This window comes from Phyllostomus hastatus, unplaced genomic scaffold (assembly GCF_019186645.2).
Source record: "Phyllostomus hastatus isolate PE091 unplaced genomic scaffold, TTU_PhHast_1.1 phas_contig_86, whole genome shotgun sequence".
NCBI lineage: Eukaryota > Metazoa > Chordata > Mammalia > Chiroptera > Phyllostomidae > Phyllostomus > Phyllostomus hastatus.
The window spans coordinates 47136782-47157711 of NW_025333977.1; the positions used below are offsets into that span (position 1 = coordinate 47136782).

The 20930-nt window shown below is 38.9% G+C and overlaps 1 protein-coding gene and 1 pseudogene across 5 annotated transcripts in view; one reads left to right on the plus strand and one right to left on the minus strand.

The window, feature by feature from the left end:
* AGTR1 (angiotensin II receptor type 1) overlaps positions 1 to 16170 on the plus strand; it is a 48884-nt gene extending 32714 nt beyond the window's left edge. For all 5 annotated transcript variants that reach the window (XM_045852034.1, XM_045852033.1, XM_045852035.1 and 2 more), the window contains one exon: positions 14160 to 16170. In XM_045852034.1, coding sequence (XP_045707990.1) covers positions 14207 to 15286 — 1080 coding nt within the window. In that variant the 5' untranslated portion in view covers positions 14160 to 14206 and the 3' untranslated portion in view covers positions 15287 to 16170. The remainder of the gene's footprint in view (positions 1 to 14159) is intronic.
* LOC123827517 lies at positions 693 to 1551 on the minus strand (annotated as a pseudogene).
* Positions 16171 to 20930: the final 4760 nt, after the last annotated feature.

The following is a 20930-nucleotide window of genomic DNA, read 5'->3' on the forward strand; positions in this document are numbered from 1 at the left end:
TTTCCCCATTTGATGACGAGTGGAAATAATGGTGCCTCCCCTTGGAGGCTTCGTATTAGTCTGCTCCAGCTGCCGTAACAAAACACCAGACACTGGGTGGCTTCAATCAACAGAAATTTATTTTCTCACAGGTCTGGAAGGTAGATGTTCAAGATGAGGGTGCTGGCAGGGTTGGTTTCTGTGAAACCTCTTTTCCTCACTTTGCAGATGGCCCCCTTCTCACTGTGCTCACATGGTTTTTCCTCTGTGCAAGCACAGTCATTGTGCCTTCCTCTGAGAAGGACACCAATCACGTTGGATTAGGGCTCCAACCTTAGGAACTTGTTCAACCTTAATTACCACTTTAAAGACCCTTTTGCTAAATACAGTCACATTGGGGACTGAGGCTTCAACCTATGAGTTGAGCGGGTACATAGTCCATAACAGTGCTTTTGAGATAAAAGCAATTATCACAGTACTTGGCACATAGTAAACATTCAGTTAATCAAATGTTACCAGTGTTCATATTAACTCATTATTTTAAGTCCTCCCTGTGAATTAAATACCAGCAAATACACAGAAGAGTATAAAACAATGGTACATTAAGTAAGCTTATTTGAACACTTGTTTGTCACCCTGTGCTGAAGTTGCATAGCTAAGAATTTTATTTTTTTTAACAGATCAGTTATTTCATTAGGTTTTTCAAAAGAAATTCAGAACTTCATTTTGTGAGGAGAGAGGCCATTTGTGAGAGCAAACACCGAGCAGAGGTAGCCCTGGAGCTGGGGAATGGCTTTGATTTTTGGCAGAATTTGCGAGTCCCCGGCTTTCTGATCGAGCCTGAGTTGCTCTGTAACCTCGTATTTCTCTTGGTGTCGAAGATCTCCCCCTCCTGGTGTCTGGGCTTGCGCAGCTTCTTCTTCTTGAAGTAAGCGTCAGTGAGATGCTTGGGGATTTTCACACCACTGATGTCAATTTTGGTGGAGGTGGCGATGACAAATTTCTGGTGTGTTCTACGCAGAGGAACTCGATTATAGGACAGAAGTCCAGTCACAAGTAGCAAGCCACTGCCCAGCTGCTTCAGGAAAATCACCCTCTTGCCCCTGTGGCACCCAGTGAGGATGATCAGAATGGTCCCAGGAGTGATGCTGGCCCGCAGTTTTCTCTTGTGCTGACTGAAGGGCTTCTTGCCGTGGCTCAGCAGCTTTCTAGGCACGTCTTCAGTGGGATAGTATCTAGGCATTTTGCGAAGTTTAACCACCCTGGTACCACCATTCTTGTCGCCACCAACTGGTTAATGACAGTAGCCATAACTTTCTTTTTCTTTTTCTTTTCAATCCTGGATTTAGCTGCGGAGTATTTCCTCTTGTACATGGCTTTTCGGGAATACATGGCTGACCGGGAATACCTGCCAATCCCTCTGACGAGGACAGGGTTTCGGCTGCAGTGGGGCTTCCCCTTCTTCGGCGTCTTAGCCTTGAGTTTCCCCTTAACCTTGCCACCAGCATCAGCCTTCTTGGTTTGGGGTTTCTTCTCCTTAGTATCTGGCTTCTCGGTTTTTTCACCCGCCATCTTGCAAGATGGGAAAAAGCGCATAGCTGAGAATTTTAAATTGACATTTTCCACATTAACACAGCTAACCACTTCAAGGATGCCGTTTCCTTTATTTGAGGCAAAGGGCAGTAGCTTCTGCATCCTCAGCATCTGATGAGTTGTTAATGATCCAGAAATAAACTTTTAAGTGCTTTGGGCAATTTCTGAGTGTAAAGAAATTCTGTACAAATACTCTCCAAAAGGAGGCTTGACAGTAACAATTCACTCTCACCCTCTTAATTTTATTTACAAGTTTCACCTAAAAACAAAAAAAACTGGCAAGGAAAAAAAAACTTTTCAAACAGCCATGGTTTCCAGCTGGAACTGAGTAACTGTGGAGATTTTGAAATTGCAAAGGAACATGAGCCTTCTTCAGCCGAAACTATTTGTTCAGAAAAGCTAAAGAATGTTACATATTTCTAACACACCAGTTTATCATTTGAAATTTCTGCTGTCTCAAGTGAAATTATGCTGTCCTATTTCCTACTGCAGGGTTCCCTTCCCAGCCACCATTGCTTTCAGATTGGAGGTATGTGGCTAAGGACAAGAGCAGAGTCGGCTCAGCTAGCTGGAGCAACAGAAGGGGAGAGTTAACATCTCACGGGGAAGCCAAGTGCTAACAGGGTTGTTACAGCAAGTTCAGGAAGAGTGAAGTTGATGTCAACAGTTGCTGGATTGAACGGTCTTGTTGTAGATAATAAAAGTAGAAATCGCTTGCTGAAAGTGAAGATGTGAAAAGGAGAAATTGCTATAGCAAAGTTAAAAAGAAGAGGAGATGGTAGTCTTGGTGTGGCACAGAGTGCTCAAAAATATTCCTGTCATTACAGAGTTGCTGCTGTATGAGTAATGTGCCACTTCACTACATAGCCCTTCTGTACAGAAAGGCTCTATTTCCACTTTCCTAACCAAGGGGCACATTTTATTTTACAACAACGATCAAAGGCAGAAGTGGTGCATTATCTTGTGCAGCTCCCTTAGAGAAAGTACATTTTTCCCTCCTGCTCAGACTGCACACTAATATGGGAATATATTTTAATTTCAAATCTGATGTGTGACATCTGGTAACTCATTTATTGCTAATGAAGTTTTCACAGGAAGCAGCAGTCACCGGTATCTCATCATATTTTTCAGTTGTCAAAGTGTTGTTTACCTTTTATAGGCCCAGCATCCAAGCCTCTTATCACAGGCTGTTTAGTTAGAAAACATAAGTAGCCCCACATAGAAAATAGAAGGCTAAATAATAGGAGATAGAATGGTCTGAAGTTCTAGAGGTATCAAACCTTTTGGTGTCTCTGGGCCACACTGGAAGAAGAATTGTCTTGGGCCACACATTAGATATACAAATACTAATGAAAACAGATGAGCAAAAAAAAAAGGTTTTAAGTAAATTTATGATTTTGTGTTGGGCCGCACTCATAGCCATCCTGGGCCATATGCAGCCCACAGGCTGCGAGTTAGGCACTTCTGAAACTTTTTATTACAATCATTGGTATGGTATCATTTTAGTTTAATTTTTAAAATTATATAGGCATTCAAGAGAATCAGTAGAGCTGACAAAATTGTTGGGTCTAAGTAGTTATCAGCAATGCCTGTCAGCCCCCTTCTCTGAGCTTCTCCACCTCTTTCTGGCATTTTAGCTTCTTCCACTTCCAGCAGTTTCCAATCCTTCTTACCCAAATTTGTTTGCAGCTGGAAAATTAGCCATTTACACCATAGTTTGAATTAAGTAACTAACAAGATCTCAAAGCTATGGTATCTCATAGTATCTTCACATACATGACATCATTTGATGTTCCAAACAATATTGTGAGCCAGAATGGACATATATTTTTTACTTCATCATTTTCATGAACTTCATTATCAGTATCATCATTTCCAGATAAAAAAATGAGTTACTGGTGAAGCATAAAGCTGAAGACCTCATAGTTCATAAGAGGTAAATCATGTATAGGCACACCTTTTTTTTATTGCCCATCACAGTTGTTGCATTTTTTTACTGAAGGCAAAACCCTCCACCAGCAAAAGGTTGACTTGCTTCGGTGTGACACTTGCTTTAGTGTGGTGGTCTGGAATATCCCTGAGGTGTGCATGTACCTGGTACAGATCTCTTAGACCCCATACTCATGCTCTTCCACCACTTTTTGTCTGGCTCTCACCTGAGTCAGTGTGTCTTCTTCCCCCAAGTGGATCTTAACCCTAATGGATGTATGGAGGTGGGTATCACCCACCTCACTCTAAAGAAATTTCAGACCTCTGTGAGTGGGTGCAAGGGGTATTTCACCAAATGATATTCTGTTGGCCCTTAGCCACACCAGTCCTGAATGTTTAAAAGAAACGTGATACACAGTTTAATGAGTAATTCTCAAGTTGCACTTAGACATTTGTTGTACTTATGTCAGGTTCGGAAGTCTCAGAAGAGCCAAATAAAACATTTTAGCTGGGGCACTTTTGTTGTTTGTTGGTTTGGTTTTGCCCATTAATCATGACTATCAGGATATAAACCATATTACAAATTAAGGTGCCAATAGGGTACCTGGAGAGCTAATTAAAACCCAGATTGCTGGGCCTGACCCACAGAGTTTCCGATTCCATAGGTTGGAGGTGGGGCCTGAGACTTGCATTTCTAAGGAAGTCCCAGGTGATGGCAATGCTTTTGTTGCAGGGACATTTTCAGAACCATTGCTAGAGGGGCTGTGTAGGTGACTTAAGGGAGAGAAGCACCTAAGGCTGCAGTGTCCAATTAGGTGGCCCAAGTGTTCACTGAGCACTTGAAGTATGGCTAGTTTTAACTGAGATGTGCTGGAAACATAAATTATACTCTGGATTTTGAGGACTTGGTATTAAAAAATGGAAAAATATCAATAATTTTTATATTGACTACATGTTGAAACATGGGTTTAAATAAAATATATTGTTAAAGCTAATTTTACCTACTTCTTTTAACTTTTGATGTTGCTACTAGGGCAATTTAAATTGCATATGTGGCTCACAGTATATTTCTTTTGAACAAAACTGACCTAAAGCATCAGAAAACATACAGTGGTGGGGATTAGTGAACTACGGAGGATTAAACTTCCAAAAACTGGAAATGCATCTGGGCCAAAGGAAATACATCTGTTGGCTAGATTTAGCCTGAGTGCCCCACTTTGTACCCGAACATTTGCTGTCACGGATATTAAATGTAAAAGCTATCCAGTATCTATAATTTTACCTTTCTTTTAGTTTTAATCCAGTGCCTCATTATAATTCTGAAGTAAAGGCAGTAGATTATAATAATGAAAGTAAGCTGTTCATAAATATCAAGAACAGATTAGTGCTCACTAATCTGTTCTCTAGGCAGGGAGTGGGGTAGCAGGCAAAATGGATGGGTCAAAAGTGCAAAGGGGAGTCAAAAGGCATGAACTTCCGGTTATAAAATAAATATGTCCTGGGGATGTAATGAACAGCATGGTGACTGTAGTTAGTAATACTGTATTGTGTGTTTGAGTATTGCTAAGAAAGTAGATCTTAAGTGTTTTCATTACAAGAAAAAATCTAACTATATATGGTGGTGGAGGTCAACCAGGCTTCTTGTGGTGGTCGTTTCACAGTGTATGAATATCGAATCGCTGTGTCACACACCTGAGTTTATGGTAATGTTGTGTGTCAGTTACACTATCATTTTTTTAAAATTCTGAGTTTTTACATGAAAGAATTGTATTAGTCTTTGGAAGTTCTGAGGTGCTTTTTTTTTTTTTTTCATTAAATTCATTATACTTACCCTTGCATTTTAGAAAGTTTATATTTTCAAAGTGCTTTTATGTTTTTCAAAGACCTCACTTTTTACCCTTAACAATCTTTGAATCAGAAGAAAGAACAGGTGTTGGTATTCTCACTCTAAATGTTTTTTTTTAATATTTAAAGAATAACAAAGTAAGAGATTAAGTTTCCTGCATTGACTATGTCGTCGCTGCTCAGAGCAGACATTTCAACATGATTCTAGTCCAGTGCATCCTCTGTCAGACTGGCCTGCTGTGTCTGTTTTTACAGCATTTTAATGTAAAATATAAAAACTGTTTGAGAAAATGTGACTTCGGATAAATTAAAAAAAATTACCCTTATAGAGTTCATTTTCTTATGACAAAACTCCACTTAACTTTTCAAAACATTGACTTAATATAATACGTCAAAATATTTTCCTAAATAATACTACTGTAAGGTTTACAATTCTCTACTTTCATGTCTATGTTCTTATCTGGGCAACTGAACCACCTTAACTAATTGCTGAACTTTAAAACGTTGGATTTCCCCCCCAAAGACTCTGAGAGGAGATTCATTCTGTCTGAGTTATACTAACAATAATACATTGTGCCACCTTTTTCAGAGGATGCTGTCATCTTCATTATATAACTGCAGTGCATGCATTTAATTTTGATTTACTACCATGAGTCAATCTGTCTTTATCTTTCACTTGGTATTGCCAAGGAATAACACAGGGGATGCCTAAGAGGCTCACAGTCTTTGGCCATAAATGGAGTGAAACCAGCTAGTGTAGATAGGGTCAAAACCTGTAACCTTGACCTCATTAACCAACGGTCACGAGCAGCTATCCAAATGCTGTGCCAGGGAAACATTCCTTTGAGTAGATAGTTAATTTAAAAAAATGGAAGGAAGAGGGCTCAGGGGAACACTGTCACTATAATATAATTATATGAAGTTTTTTATTTATGTTCATTAAAAAGTAAAATTCTTTTCATTTTGTTTTTAATAAAAAGAGTTTCTGCATTTAATTATGGAATGTTATTAAATCATTGTTGCATTAATAATATTTATATTGATAATAAACAGATAATTGGCTAATTTCATGATTTATTAGGTTATTTCTACTTGTCAAGCTATTATTGCCTTTGTCTTCAAAAGATGTATGCCTATATAAAAGAAAGTTTATGAAATTTCAGTGTTTCAGGAGATTTCTTTAATTGTGTCCCAGCTCCTTGAGGATATAGAAGTCTAAAGAAGCTAAGTGACTAGTTCAAAGTCACATAGCTAGTGAGCAGAAAAAACAAAATTAGAACTAGTCTCCTTACACATTGTGTAGGACTAATTAGTAGGCTATTATTCAAGACCTACTGCAATCAGGAAATTGGGCAATTTGGGGAAACATATACAATATATTGAACATTTAATCTTCCAGCTTCATTTAAAATTTATTATGTGATTTGTATGATGTTAAAAACCTTAATCTGAAATAAATTACCATGTGACCAATAATGTCTAACATAAAACTCATAATGCATATAAATTCTGTAATATCATTATATTTTTCTAAGGGTATAAATCAGTTGGTGCTCCCTTTTCTGCTCAGTAATTTTCCTCATACCCCTTATAATGGAAACTGAAATGAGATGAGCAGTTTCTGCTGCTGATTTAGTCTCAAGCAAGCGAACTGGAGTAGCTTCAGAAGTTGGATCAAGCAGCTGCTGTTGACTGAGGGGCCTACACAGTGCTACCTTTTCCACTTGTAAAAAAGCTGTGAAGAGTCTCCAAAAGCCAAATTATTAAAAATGGCGTTGCCTCCCCCTTGGTGACCTAGATGCTGATCCCTGGAAATGTATTTATGATTCCCTCAGGGAAATTCTATGAGTCCATACATTTGAAGAATTTGGGAGTATAAGAGGACAGGGATTCCTTTATATATGAGCTTCCTTCCCAGTTAGATTTTAATGTCCTTCTCTCCTAATCTCTGGAGCCCCACTCTCTACGCTCACTAGAAAGCTTTCTGTGGCCCTCTATGTTTAACATAACAAGAATATTTTCTGCTAAAACCAACATGTCAGAGGAAGATTTTTAAGGACATGATAAACTTGATTACATATTTTTATCCCTACCTGTTTCTCTTTTCTTTTTTAAATCAAAGAGAAAAAAAAATCATACAACAAAAACAACCAAGCACTTAGAATACAAAAGTGTAAGAGGAAATATCAGAGAAATAAAGGGTATTGTTAGGAGGCTTGGGACATTCAGCACAACTGAGTTGGGTAAATGATAATTTATAAGTAGGAGTTTCTGGATTGGAGAGAGATTTAATTGTAGTTTAGTGTTACGTTATTAGATATTAGGGTACCGAGAAGCTAAAATTTGGGATTAACATTTTACTTTCCTTAAAATTTGTACTATAGAAGAGTAACAAGGGAAAATTGGGACAACTGTAATAGAACAACAATAAAAAGTGAAAAAAAAATTGTACTGTAACTTGGAAGGAACATCTGAATATCCTTTCACAAACCTGAGCTCTTTAAAATCTGGGGTTAGTTGCAGTGAAGCAAAGGTGGGAGGGCTCGTTGAAGATGATGGAACATTTAACCACCGTTACCACAGCTGGTTACAGTTGGTTATGTGCAGAAATACAAAAGCAGCATGCGTTGTTTTCATTTCTCGAGAGGGCAGGCCACAGTGGATGACACTGACTTGGGAAGAGGGCTAGAAACCACTGTTTACCTCTTAGACATGTCACACAGCCACTCATTAAGTCTGAGGAGATTGACTCTCAAGTATTTAATGAACATTGCATTAATACTTTTAATGAAATGTTTTGTATTAATAGAAATATTTATCCATGACTATCAAAGTTGGAAAAAATCATGTCCAAGGAAAGTATTTAATATAGAAAAGTAAGGCAAGGATTGCCGACTAAGCATGGCTTTCTCCTGTGCCCTGGACTTGAGTACATAATAAAGCAGTTCAGGTCACTTGTCCCAAGTGGCAGGCTCTCTGCCCAGCTCTGTTCTTCATGACTGCCAGCATTGAGGAGAGTGCCACCCAGACGACGTATAGTTCATCAAAGGGCATGATGGGGTTGGGAGGATGTGAAGATAAACAAGACTATACTCCTAAACTCATTGGGTCCAAGCAGTTTAACTATCATCTCCAAACGATGTGCAGGAAAACTTGCAGTCAAGATGAAGACAGGGGATTAAGCAGTCATGGACGTTCCCCTTCTTTCTCTAGACACATGAAATATCACATCATGTCTCTAAATAGAGACACATGGGCCAGAGAAGAACCCACACCAGATACACAGCTGAGATAAAGTACTAATGACTGTATGAGGATGAAAGTCAAGACAACTAGACTCATATACTGAAAACCATTGAAATTAGGTTTTCTGGTTAAAGCCAGAAATGGGAAAATTACTGCCTATTGTGACCAAAGACTACAAAACTTTTGTATACCAACAAAATATGAGAACGGGTGGAGGGCCTCATCTGTAGTATCTGCAGACAAAAGTATTAGGTGGGAGGCTAGGCTGAAAATTGGCATTAAAAACTTTTCCATGCCTAAGCAGAAATTTCAGAGCTCACCATCATCCAGCCACTCAGGCCTCCTAAGGAAGTTAATTCCCACCACATATCACCTCACAGTCAAAGACTACAAAAAAGAAAAGAGAAACAAATAGAATTTGTACCTAAAGAGACTGCAGATAGTAAAGCAGTTGGATAGGGACTCTTACCATACTGATGTTCAAAATGCTTAAGTAAGTAAGGGTAGAAATAGACACTATAAAATAAGAATAGAAGGTTAAGAAATAAGACCGAGTAGATTCAGGGGAGAAGTAGAAACCCTACATATTTTAGTGCTAACTTCTATAATTCAATGAATTCACAAATGGATAGCGGCTAACAGTTATCCCCTATAGAATGCCTCATTCATTTCTGGGAGAAACACACATAGGAGCAGAAGCAGTTGCTTTCTTGAGTCAGAGTTGTAATACAGGAGCAATAAAGAGAGTGACTTTTGAGCAGGAGGGCTTATTGAACTGTCCAGCTCTATAAGCAAATGACTTACAAACACTGACCTACTCTTTTTTGAACTTGAGAAAGATACTTTGATAGGAGATTATTCTAAAATATAATTACTTGGTCTTTTAGTTCTCTCTTTATTATCATAGGACACTATGGGGTATTTTTTCCTTTAGATTGCAAACTAATTAAAAAAAGGAGCTTGTAATGAACAATTTAATTAGATTGGTTTTGGCTTGCCTAGAAACTTAAGAAGTTATTAATATTCTAATCAAAAGTCTTGGGGAAATATTCTTAGAATTAAAAAAAAAAACTTCTTTCTTTTGCTTGTTTTTAAGAGCCAGAGAAACCATCAAGGAATACAAGGTAACTCCTACAAAAGCAAGCAATAGATTAAAGTGATGTGGCCACAATGAGCCAACCTTGTGTTTGCCGCAGACTGAAAGTTCCCACCTAACTCTTGGCAGATTTATTCAGCTGCTTATGATTATATTTTACTCATACTTTGAAAAAACAATAGCTTGATATTTTTAGTCTTTTAATGGCAAGAAAAAGAGCTTATCGATAATAAACTACCCTTTTTTTTAACTCTCACAATTTTTTGAGCCATGACTGGGACAGCATTTGCCTTGCATTCAAAAAATAGTGGCAACAATTTCAATAAAACACATTTATTAAACAGTATTTGAAAGATATGCCGAATGGTTTCACATTATCTCATTTAATCCCCACAACAATCATGTGCAGTGGGATCATTTGTCCTATTTCTTACAGATGAGGAAAACAATGAGGCTCATGTTCAGAGAAATGGGGTGACTCTGCCAGAGCCACACAGATTTGTAAGTGGCAAAGGAAGATTCCATTACAAGTACTTTGACTCCAAATCCTGTCTTCTTTCCTCCAAGAGAGAACAGTGCTGTAGAATTCATGTGAGCCGCAGAGGCTGCCTCAGTAAAAGCTATGGTGAAACCCAGGAAGAGGGAGAAGTGGATCCTCCTGTGTTGTCAGTATTCCCCTGCCTGTCCCATTCTGGGAGAAGAAACAGGATGAAACTGAAGTATAGCTGCTTCCTAGCACTCACGAATTTGGTTCCTAATACAACACATTTCTCTCTCCTTCAGCTCACCAAAATAGCCAACTTTCTGCTTCAAAGAGAAAAGATGCCCACTAAGGTGGCTGCCAATTGTGAGCTCCGCTTTCCCTCTTTCCTGAGAACCCTCAGGTTGGGAAGCCAATCAGTGGGAGAAATGGGTGAAGGGGGCCAAAAGGGAAAAAAAAAGTAAGAAATCATTAACAAATGCTTATGCAAAAAAGCAAACAAAAAACCCACAACAGAAAAACAGTGCAGACCAGAGAGTATGATTTCTTGCTTCTTACACACCAGTAGGGCCCAGGTCCCCCTCCCGTCCAGTGCACGTCAGACCCCACAGCTCTTCCCAGAGGACCATGCGACATCTGCAAATTTACAAGGGTACTTTCCCGTAGAGGACGCTAGAGGCGTTTGTAAGAAATAAAATTTCAAGTGATGACACAACTTCTACCCCACCTTGGCTGGTCAGCTAGCTGCCTTTAAGTTCTAACCACTCCATTCACCGTATAAGCTCCAAAGTCCAAATCCCATCTTCTCTGGGAGCATCCCTAATCACTCCCCCACACCCCACCACCAGGCTGGGATAGTGGTAAAATAAACACAGAATATTCCACATGCCTCTTATATGGTTAAGTGTTCAACACACTAAAGCTCCTCTGCCTCCAGCCAGACTCAAATAAAGGAGTGTGACTTTATTCACTCTACGTCCCAGACCCCAGCACATAGTAAGGTGTTCGGTGAATATGGGATGATGAACAGATACCTGCCCACTGAATGCGCTAATTGCATTTCTGCTTCCCTGCATTTTCTTCCTGCTGTTTCCATCACTAAATTATTCTCCCTCTTTTGCTACCCTCAAGTATGAGCAAACTTGTTTCCTTACTAGGTAAGAAGTCTTGGTCATTACTTATGTAAACATTTATGTAAATTTCTCTTCTAATTAGTATATTCAGTGCTATGTCCAGAGTTCCTCAAGTGATAAACTCACTAAAATAATAAATACCTCACTACAGTTTCCAGGGATGCTCCCCTAGCTGTTCCGAACAACCTTTCGCATATTAAATATTTGTCCATCTGTATTAATAGGAACTGAAGGAGAGGCTGACCTCAGGTTGTGAAGGAATTGCGGTCCAAAACTGTGTTTATAAATTGGTCCTCAGAGACAAACCTTTTCGCATAGAAGTTCTTTTATGAATGATGGTTAGGGTTCCAGCCTAGTCAATAATGTTCCACATACTCTAGACACAGGATTAATGAACCCAGCCTTAGTGTATGTCCTCAAAGTAGGGGCAAGAGAGAAAAAAAGAAAGAGGAGAATTTCCTCCCTGCACCCAAGCTTAGGGCACCCAAGGGATCCCAATGCATCAATTTTATTCCTATCTTTTAGTGCCCTTGTGCCCAAGCTGAAACAAATATTTACCTCTGCCCTAGTTTTCACTTATGGAGTTCACCCAGGCTGCTTTTAATCTTTGAGATTTCTTTAACCTTGACATTTCCATTTTTTTCCTAGGCAAAATCCAACTAATCTCAACTAGATATTAGAACAGTGAAGTAAATTAACCCACATTAAGGTATAAATGATTGCTAGCACATAAACCTTTAATGTAGCATTTAATTTTAATAGAGAATATTTGTTTACCTAAATGAATTTATACTTCTAATTTGGTGTAATTTTAGTAATTATAATAAAATGAACTGAAAAATCAGCAAAGTGTAGGAAAATGCTTGGTGAGGAGGAAATAGGTCATACCTTTCTGAGAGCTTCTATTAAATTATTCCTTCTTTTTATCTTATATTTTGGTAAACAACAGATTTCTTAAAGTGCTAAGGGTTTGTTTTTTTTTTTGTCTGTTTTGGTTTGGTTTGGTTTGGTTTCAGAAGCAGAATGTAAATTGATTTTATTAGCCGCATAGAAATTAGTCAATTGTCTATACTATTAGCTTTTAGGTTATATGCTATTCATCCATTCATTGGTCCACTCACTCTCTTCCTCATTTATCACATGCCTCCTGGAATGTGCCGGGCCTACACTAGTAAACAGGCCCTGCACCCAAGCAGCTGACAAACCACTGGAGAAGGCAGTTATATCAACAGACTGTTATAATATAGTATCAAAACCTGCACCCCAAATGCCAAAGCCACTCAGAAAATGGAATAGCCAATTGCCCAGAAAAGTGAGGAAGGCTCTACAGAGGATGTGACATTTGCTTGTTGGTGAATGCCAATGCCCCCATGAATGAAATGAGAAGAAAGAGATTTAGCTTATGTAAGGCTAAGTACAAAAGGAGAACCGAAAACTTGGATGGGGAGAATAACTGCCTTTGTAAGGGAGGCAAAATAGCCACCGAAGAACCTCTTCCTTCCCAGTGTTACCTCTTAAAATTTGGCTACTTCAATCTCATCTTTTTCACAGCAACACTTTGCGCCAAGATGGATACTGCCTTAGTTAGGTATGTGTGTTCATCCAGCCCTCAAGGATGCCACACACAGCTACACAGCTTTCCTGGGCAGACAAGCAGTGTTTTATTCCTGTTTCTCTTCTTGACCAGAACACTTTGCTACAAGGAGAATGCACAGCCGCTCACCTAGGGTCCTGTTCCTGGTATAGGAATAGATCCTCACCCAGCACTGCTGCTCTCCCTGGCCAGCCTTGCCTGTGCCTAAAGCTGACCTTCACCACAGAGGGTGCCTGTGCCACCTCTGGTGATGGGACCCTCACAGCATTTTCAGCCTCCCTCCCAAGCGTTTCCTGATGGACTCTTAATCTAGAGCAGAATATGATGATCTTCTAAATCACATAAATGAAGAACTTAATTACAGATTATGTAAAATATTGGAGCAAATATTTGCAGAAGTCTTTATGGAGCTCTTTTGTAAACATCTGATTCTTCCCAGAATCCTAAAGAACTGCTGCTATCTCAAACCCCCACTCAAAACATGTTGATAACCCTGACTTAATTTAATCATTTGACATCCTTGATATACAGATAGTTAATCTTAAAGTTAACTCCAGAAATGGCTGGCAGGCACAAAAGTTAGGAGCTTCAGACCCTTTTGCTAGGCGGAGTTGGAAGTTAATGAATGTGGTTATTGCCTGTAGTGGCCTGAAAACTCCTGGAAAGAATGCTGCTCCCCAAAGCCTCAAGCCCTCACTCTTACTCCCTCTTAAAACAGTTCCCACAATGACCAATCCCTCAGTAAGCTAGAGACAGCTCTTCTGACCACTTAAGGGGGAATGCTAATAATGTGTATACTAAGTAAAGATTGTGAGATGAAAGAAATGATTTTAAAAATAAGATACCGATGCATCACACTTCTGAGATTAAAGATAAATTAATTGGCCTTGCTTACCTCAGGAAAAACTCAAGCTTTCTGAGTAACTAATTAATTTTGTAATGTCTTTTGATATTTAGATTATGTTTTTTATCAATCTGGAAGCTAGAATTTACTTCTAGAAAAAACATAAAGGACCTACATAATTTTATTCACATAGGACTCTACTTTTATTTATCTGGAGGATATTATCACTTCCCAGAAAAGCAGTATGCTCTAAAAATTAAAGGTATAATCTAGACTTCATTAGTTCAGTTTTTCTCCAGAAAATATGATCTAGTTTTTTTTCTAAAATTAAATTTGAGTTACTCTACTTATGACTGAGAAATAAAACTTCATTTATAATTGAAAGTTAATTTTTTCCTTTCCATTTTTATTTTCTCCAGGTGCATTTGGCATTGGTGTCTGAGATTAATTAACTCAGGAGGTCAATATGATCCTCAACTCTACTACTGAAGATGGTATTAAAAGAATCCAAGATGACTGTCCCAAAGCTGGAAGGCACAATTACATATTTGTCATGATCCCTACCTTATACAGCATCATCTTTGTGGTGGGAATATTTGGAAACAGCTTGGTAGTGATTGTCATTTACTTTTACATGAAAATGAAGACCGTAGCCAGTGTTTTTCTTTTGAATTTAGCACTGGCTGACTTATGCTTTTTACTGACTTTGCCGCTATGGGCCGTCTACACTGCTATGGAATACCGCTGGCCTTTTGGCAATTACCTATGTAAGATCGCTTCAGCCAGTGTCAGTTTCAACCTCTATGCCAGTGTGTTTCTACTCACATGTCTAAGCATTGATCGCTACCTGGCTATTGTTCACCCAATGAAGTCCCGCCTCCGGCGCACAATGCTTGTGGCCAAAGTCACCTGCATCATTATTTGGCTACTGGCTGGCTTGGCCAGTTTGCCAACTGTAATCCACCGAAATGTATTTTTCATTGAGAACACCAATATCACAGTTTGTGCTTTCCATTACGAGTCCCAAAATTCAACCATCCCCATAGGGCTGGGCCTAACCAAGAATATACTGGGTTTCCTATTTCCTTTTCTGATCATTCTTACAAGTTATACTCTCATTTGGAAGGCCTTGAAGAAGGCTTATGAAATTCAGAAGAACAAGCCAAGAAATGATGATATTTTCAAGATAATTTTGGCAATTGTGCTTTTCTTTTTCTTTTCCTGGGTTCCCCATCAAATATTCACTTTCCTGGATGTCCTGATTCAGCTGGGCATCATACATGACTGTAAAATCACAGATATTGTTGACACCGCCATGCCCATCACTATTTGCATAGCTTATTTTAACAATTGCCTTAATCCTCTCTTCTATGGTTTTCTTGGGAAAAAATTTAAAAAATATTTTCTCCAGCTTCTGAAGTACATCCCCCCAAAGGCCAAATCTCACTCAAGTTTATCAACAAAAATGAGCACGCTTTCTTACCGCCCCTCGGATAACGGAAACTCATCCACCAAGAAGCCTCCCCCATGTGTTGAGGTTGAGTAACATGCTCGAAACCTATCTATGATGTAATCTTGTGGGAAAAGGAGAAGGACACATTCCTCGACAGTACTTCCCTACCGAATAAGCATCAACTACTTTTCAGGAATTTAAGAAGAAAGTGAATTATGTAGACTGAACTGACTTATCCAAAGCTCTGAACAAAAGCTTTTCCTTTGCAACAAAACTAAGCAAAGCTGCATTCAGCCACATTTTGTATTAGATAGATGATGGCTGCTCAAAGAACAGTGTCAGGTACTGGATGCCTGTGCTGATTTGGGAAAATTTTACTGGCAGGAATGCCATCTCCCCAGTCTACTCTTGTTCTGCTATTTATAATTTCCACCTAAAAGTATTTAGAATATGTAAAACCTTTAGAGAAGCACCAGGAGGTCAAGATTGCTCTCCCCAGTTTCCAAAGGGCAGTGAAGCTTTTGTGCCTATTTAGCCATTAGTAACTGTGGTCCATTTCTACCTGCTACTGCACATCCCATTTTGTACAAAGGCTTGCTAAGCAGTGCTTGTCAAGTTTCAGAAACTAGTGAAATTCCACCAGTGTCTTATTGATTTACACTGCTAAACATGCCAGCTAAATGGCATATTTGTATAATGATCTTACTAAAGTCATATTATAAAAGTTAAACTACTTACTATAGAGATGTTAACTCTGGTCCCAGGTTATAGGGTCTTCCTAGCCATTAGTTTCATTTCATATCAGAGAAGTACATATATTTTGTGGTAAAAAGATTATATATCATAAAGTATGCCTTACTGTTTTAAAAAGTATATATTCTACATATATATGTGTATGTATATCTATATCTCTAAACTGTTATTAGTTGATTAAAATCTGGTAAAGTTATATTTACATTAAAATAAAATAATTTTATTGCAGTATATTTCATCTTCATTACTTAAAAAAGATGTTGATTTATTTTTAACACAAGGAAACTGTGAATAAGTATGAACATATTTCCATTTAAATTTTGATACAACTGATGGTTTACTACTGTGAGTTATAGAAGTTATATATCCTGCCACTGAAATGACAAAGAATACAGTTTATTCTCCTGCACAACATGGAATAAATACCTCACTTTGAATTTTCCGAAGTTGTTCATGTAACAAAAAGTCATTCCTTATAACACTAAAATAATACATTATCTTACTCATTTTTTAATAGTAGGAATTTTCTAATTATATCAATGATTATGTAGAACATTGATAAGATATAGAAAAGCATAAAAATAAGTCATATATAGACTTTTCACTCAAAAATCACCATTTTTAACACTTACGTGCATTTTCTTTTACTTTCTTTGCATCCATCATGTACACGTGCATACGCAAATCATGGCATTGGAGCCATAATGTGTGTGGCACTCTGTATACAGATTTTCCACTCAATGTCATAACGCAGTAGATTGCTACACCATTACATATTTTTCTAAAACATGTAAATAATTTTATAACATTACAAAATAATGACACATCCTAATATAGTTAGCTAGTCCCCAAATTGAATCACTTAGCTTTTTTTTTTTTTTTTTTTTGGTATCATAAATTACCATGATGAACACTCAAGTGCATAAATCTGATAAATTACTCATAATATGTACACTCCTAGAAGTGGTACAACTGAGTACATAGATATAAACTTTTTAATGTTTTAACACATATTGCCAAATATTTTTCAGGAAGCTTGAAGCCGTTTACAATACCAGCAACTATGCATGAACACATCTCACCTCAGCCTCAGCAGCATGGAATATTTGCTAGATTTCAGCAGAAAAGGAAATTTTACTGTAAAGATCCAGGTGCCACAAACAGGGAGGAAACTTGCCTGAGGAAAGTACTGTCACATTTCTGCTCCCTGTGGGCAGTTGCCTCATTGTTCTCCCTCGAGGCCATTGCTCTCCTGGAGTCCACACAAGCCAGGCTGTGTTCATCAGACTCACCAGTGGCCAAAGGATGGGGATGGTGTATAAAGTACCTGACAGGGGATGGGGGCAATGGGGCCATTCAGAGAAGCCTTGGTGGGCTGGGCAGAATCTGCACAAGGCAGCCTATCACATTCACTTCCTCAAGGATAGAGTTATTTTGAGAATAAATGTTGTTGTGTGGGTCCCCGGCCAGCAGTGACCACGGAACGCTGTGGATGGCTCGATGAAAAACACGCGAGAGAAAACACACATGCACAAAGACAAACTAGTTTCTGTGGGGAAGTAGGGACAAAATGGCCACCCCCCCTAGTGGGGAGCGCACCGATTTACCATCCATACCTGCTTTTATTGGGCTCATTCTGCATAATAATTCAGGTAAAGTACAGTACTCATTACGGGGAAGTAAGGAACCATAGACAACAAAGAACTCTGCCGGTCTATTGAGTCAGGGTCAAAGAGCTGTAAGACTGAGGAACAAAATAACTCCCTCCTAAGACCCTTCTCATTCAACTGAGAGCATTCTAAACAAAGAAGGTTTCACAGTAATTTACATGTTCTTTCTTAGGCCTGATCACCCGGGGAATCCGCCCTTTTCAGCACAGAGCTGCACCACCCTGTCATTGTTTCAGGCTTAGGTGGAGCAAGGGAACTAAGGCAACCGAGAGACAAGGAAGTTTTCTCCTAGACGCTGAGAACTCAGGCTATGTCGAAGCCGAGGAGCAAGGGTCCATCACCCCTTTTTGCTGCAGCCCCCCAAGTCCTTCTTTTGGGGGGCCTCCCAAAGTGATCGTGCCTGTCTTAGGTCGTTCCTTCCGTGGGGAATCTTACCCATCTTTGGCTAACCGACTAAGGTTTTGGGGGTTCAGTCATGAATAAAGCAGCAGAAGCAGCATTCCTGCCAAGGAGATAAGCTTTTGTCTCCTTGCCGGCTTACGGTTCCAAGGGCGTTCCCTTAGCCTTAGCCTAGGTGGGGGTTTCAGCTCCTGATACCAGTCAGGGCGGTTCCCAACAAATGTGATTACATATGCCTTGTATTACTTCCTTTCATATATTTTTTGTATTTCCCTAATATAATGCCCACCACTAACTCCAAGGGCCCTTTACAATTTTCACTAAAGATTGCCTCTAAAATACAAATTCTACCTTCTCCCAAGTTATAGTAAACTTATCCTATTTGAAATCCCGCCAAGTCAGCTTTATGACAGTTCATTATTATTCAGTTGTCTTCTTAATCCAATGCTAATACTTGATTATCATTGAATACTTTATAATAGTTTATTACAAGTACTATAAACTTACTGAACCATTTGGTAAGTTATAGGATTTCTGGTAAGTGATGGTATTCAGATACCTTCCATCTGGTGTGAAAATTACATGTCCCAAGCCTTGTTTTCATTTTTATTTCATCAAATTATATTGTGATTTTCCCCCATCCCATTTTATGGAATACATATTTATAATCTCAGTGATTAATTTTGCAAGATGAATATTGAAGTTGGGAACTTCCTACTTTACCCAAGGAAAGGACTGCCATTTTCTTGTGTAACCTTATCCCCATGTCAGTTAATTCATCCGGGCTTGAAGTGAAGCAATCAGTTTTCCCTAAGTATTTTTTAAACAGATACTAGTGAGAGTGAAATTTACACTAAAGGCAAGAAAACCCTAGGAATGTTTGCTTCCTTCATTTTACTTATGGCTGATATCCAGCTGTATCCCTGCCCACCTCATACCTTGAAACCAGCATCTATGTCTCACTCTAATCAAGGGACAGAATATACTGATCTATACCTGAGATCTGCATGTATTCCTTCCTGCTTAACCAAGGAGAATTTCCCTTCTGAAGTGGCCAGCACATCACCCATGGGCCATCCAGCAGGAACAATACTGGTCTAGGGCCTAAAATATCTTGGCTTTTATCTTGGTAAGAAGCCCCATGGACTGTCCATCTTTCATGATGAGAGGCTGATGACCAGGACGTCCAGTAATGTATGTGTTAGAGGAGAAGAGTTATAATGATACAGAAGGACCTATAGATGGATGGGTCTAAGAGTAGGGACCTCAGTATCCGCTATTGTAAATTATTATACACTGGGATTTCCCCCTGAGGTGATGCACTCATAAAAACACTCTTTTCTTGCCCAAGAAATTATAATAAATATGATTTGGACCATGAAATACTCAGTAGAGGAAATGAGCACTCCATGCCATCTAGGAGCCCAAATACATAGCCACAGCTGCCCAAACCCTCCCCACTCCCCATGACCTGGATGTTGTTTAGATCTCACAGAGTGTGCCAACATAGCATCCTACCCTGCCTAAATCCAGTGGAAAAGTCCTTTGTTCAAGAAGTCCACCCACCCTACTTGAGAAATGAGGTAACTGAAGTCCAAATGAATTTGGACAATCAGAAAAACCAGAATTAGATGATTGGCTTTTTTCAAGACCATAGCTTAGAATGAGAGAATTTAGCTTAATGTTTAATTCTAAATCATTCATATACAAAGAAGCTTTATATTATAACCCTTTAAGAATTCAAACACCCTGAAATTTACCCTTTGAGTAGTGTGATCAGAAAATATTTATCTTTGTGCACAAGAGATGAAATTTGATTAATAATGATGTTCATTTTGAAACTATTAAAAGCCAGTTTACTATTATGATTACTTTGCTTTGAACTCAAAATGATGATGAGCCATACATGCCCCTGGGCCCATTTCTTGATTCTTTTCATATCTTTTAAAGCTGCTTTTGAAAAACTGAACAAGATGAAAAATAGGAATATATTTCACAGAACTTTCTTTCCAAGCCTGATAAACTTCTGCTATGCCATATTGGTACACACAGTTGCTAAATGATAATTTTCACAAAATAATCTTCAATTCTCCAGAATGGCAGATAGAAAGCAGGATGGGTGGTGTTAACCAACAGGGAGTAGCCCTCATAGAGTTCATCACTGAAAAGAGACCTTCATATATGCAGACTCCTGAGGAGATGAGCTGTGAATCTGCTAGCACCACATGAGGGAAGAACCCCCAGTCATTTTGGCTGATGCCTTCTCCTAGCTATTGCTGTTACAGAGAAGTTTCTAAGTAGTACTCAATGGGTACAAACCAAAGTATATTAGCTAGAGGATATTAGAGCGCTTCTCTAAATCTGCATCTCAATATCAATCATCAGAGATATTCAACACACATACGCAGAGAAAGAATCTCTAAGGAAATAATCTGATGATGCCCTTATAAATAAGCGCCCTTTTGCATTTATTCAGTAGATGATAGAGGACCACCACCACCCCCCCCCCCCAAAAAAAACCCTGTCACTGATGAGATCACCTGTATAGCTATTCCTTCAGTCCCCCTATCTGTTCCATCTTCTTCCAGAAATAGCCCCCTTATTTCCATTTGGGTGCCCACCCTTCCCACATTTAGTGCACAGTCTGGGTAGGGCTCAACCCCCCTTGCCACCACATCCAACAGGGGATATGGGAAGACCTAAGCAAATTGACCCATTGTATTCCTCTGACTACAAGGAGATGGGCACAAAACCTAAATGGACCCAATTAAAATAAGTTTTCTGATTTTGCCAAGAACTATCGGACAAAAAGTTTATTCTTTCTCATTACACAGAACATGAGTGGATATGAAAGCAGTTGCAGGCCTTTGGTTACTCCAAAGGGAGAAGCAGGAATTTTCTGGCATTTTTACAGG